We start from the raw sequence: 1,206 nt of genomic DNA on the forward strand, positions 1-1,206 counted from the left end.
CGGCGCGCCGCCGCGCCTGCTGCAGCGGCTCCTCCTGCGGCCGCTGCGCCCCGGGCCGCAGCTCCTCCGCGCGTTCCTGCGCCAGGCCCTGCTGCGCCTCTCGGCACCGCTGGGAGCTCTGCTCCAGGGACAGCTTCTTCAGCAGCTCCTCGGCCTTGGCCTGGCAGTCCAGGAGGACCTTCCGGGCCTGGTAGTTGACGAGGGAGCTGAGGTTGGTCTCCTGCACCTTTTTCTGGGTTTCCAGGGTCTGCAGGCTCTTCCCGGGACCAGCCCGCTCCGGCCTCTCCAGCGGCTGCGCCGTCCTCTTGCATTGCAGCTCGCCGCTCTGCCTGGGGGTCGCCAGCGCGCGCGCGGGCTTGGGGACGGCCTGGGCCTCCGCGCGGGCTCCCTCCTGATCCTCCTCCGGCCGCACTCTGCACGCTCTCTCCGACCTGGAGGTCGTCCCCACGGGGCCGCCGCGCCGTGGGACACGCCGCTCCTTCTGCCGCCACTGTTCCTGGCTCTCCTGCAGAAGCAGCTTGCGCTCCCGCTCCAGCGTCACCTGCACCTTCTGGTCTGAGCGCTTCAGCTCCTCCCAGGCCGCAGCCGCCTGCTGCTGCAGCTCCCGCATCCTCTGCGCGTTCTCGAGCCGGGTCAGCACCAGGGCCACGATCTTCTGGTCCCTGGAGGACATGACCGCCTCCTCCAGCTTGTTCTTGAGGAGTTGGGTGTGCAGGCTCTGCAGCGCCTTGTTGGGCACTGAGGGCTGGGAGAGCTGGCTGGCTAAAGATTCCACGGGGTCACTGCCTTCCTGCTTGTGGGCGCACACGCAAGCCGACTGCGCCCTGAACTCCTGGGACCGCACCGAAGACCTGTCGGACAGAGCCGAGGACGGGGACCAGTGACCCGGCCCTCTGTACAGCGGCACTGCCCACTGGTCTCGGCTCTGCGCCCTCTCCACCTCGAAGGTCCCGCTCAGGGGGCTGTACGCTCCCTCGGGGTAAGGTGGAGGCGAGTCTCCCTGGGCGGGAGGGCAGTGCTGAGGCCCTCGGGACTGCAGGCCGGGCTGCCGTCGCCAGGCCGGGCTGTGCGCGCTGCCCCCGGGCTGAGGCTTGGGCCCGGGCTCGCCCCAGACGTCCTCCAGGCGCCGTCCGCGGGGCCGGGGCCTCCTGGCACGACCCGGGGGTCTCGCCGCCATGTCCGTCAGGCTGCAGCTCTCGCGCGGCG

The 1,206-nt window shown here is 71.3% G+C and overlaps 1 protein-coding gene across 1 annotated transcript in view; it reads right to left on the reverse strand.

Moving 5' to 3' along the window:
- Positions 1 to 1,206, reverse strand: part of CCDC185 (coiled-coil domain containing 185) — a 2,104-nt gene that overhangs the window by 539 nt on the left and 359 nt on the right. The window contains exon 2 of the mRNA XM_029934944.1: positions 1 to 1,206. This exon is cut by the window's left edge and continues 539 nt beyond it; it is cut by the window's right edge and continues 5 nt beyond it. Coding sequence (XP_029790804.1) covers positions 1 to 1,206 — 1,206 coding nt within the window.

Source organism: Suricata suricatta, chromosome 3 (assembly GCF_006229205.1).
Source record: "Suricata suricatta isolate VVHF042 chromosome 3, meerkat_22Aug2017_6uvM2_HiC, whole genome shotgun sequence".
Taxonomy (NCBI): domain Eukaryota; kingdom Metazoa; phylum Chordata; class Mammalia; order Carnivora; family Herpestidae; genus Suricata; species Suricata suricatta.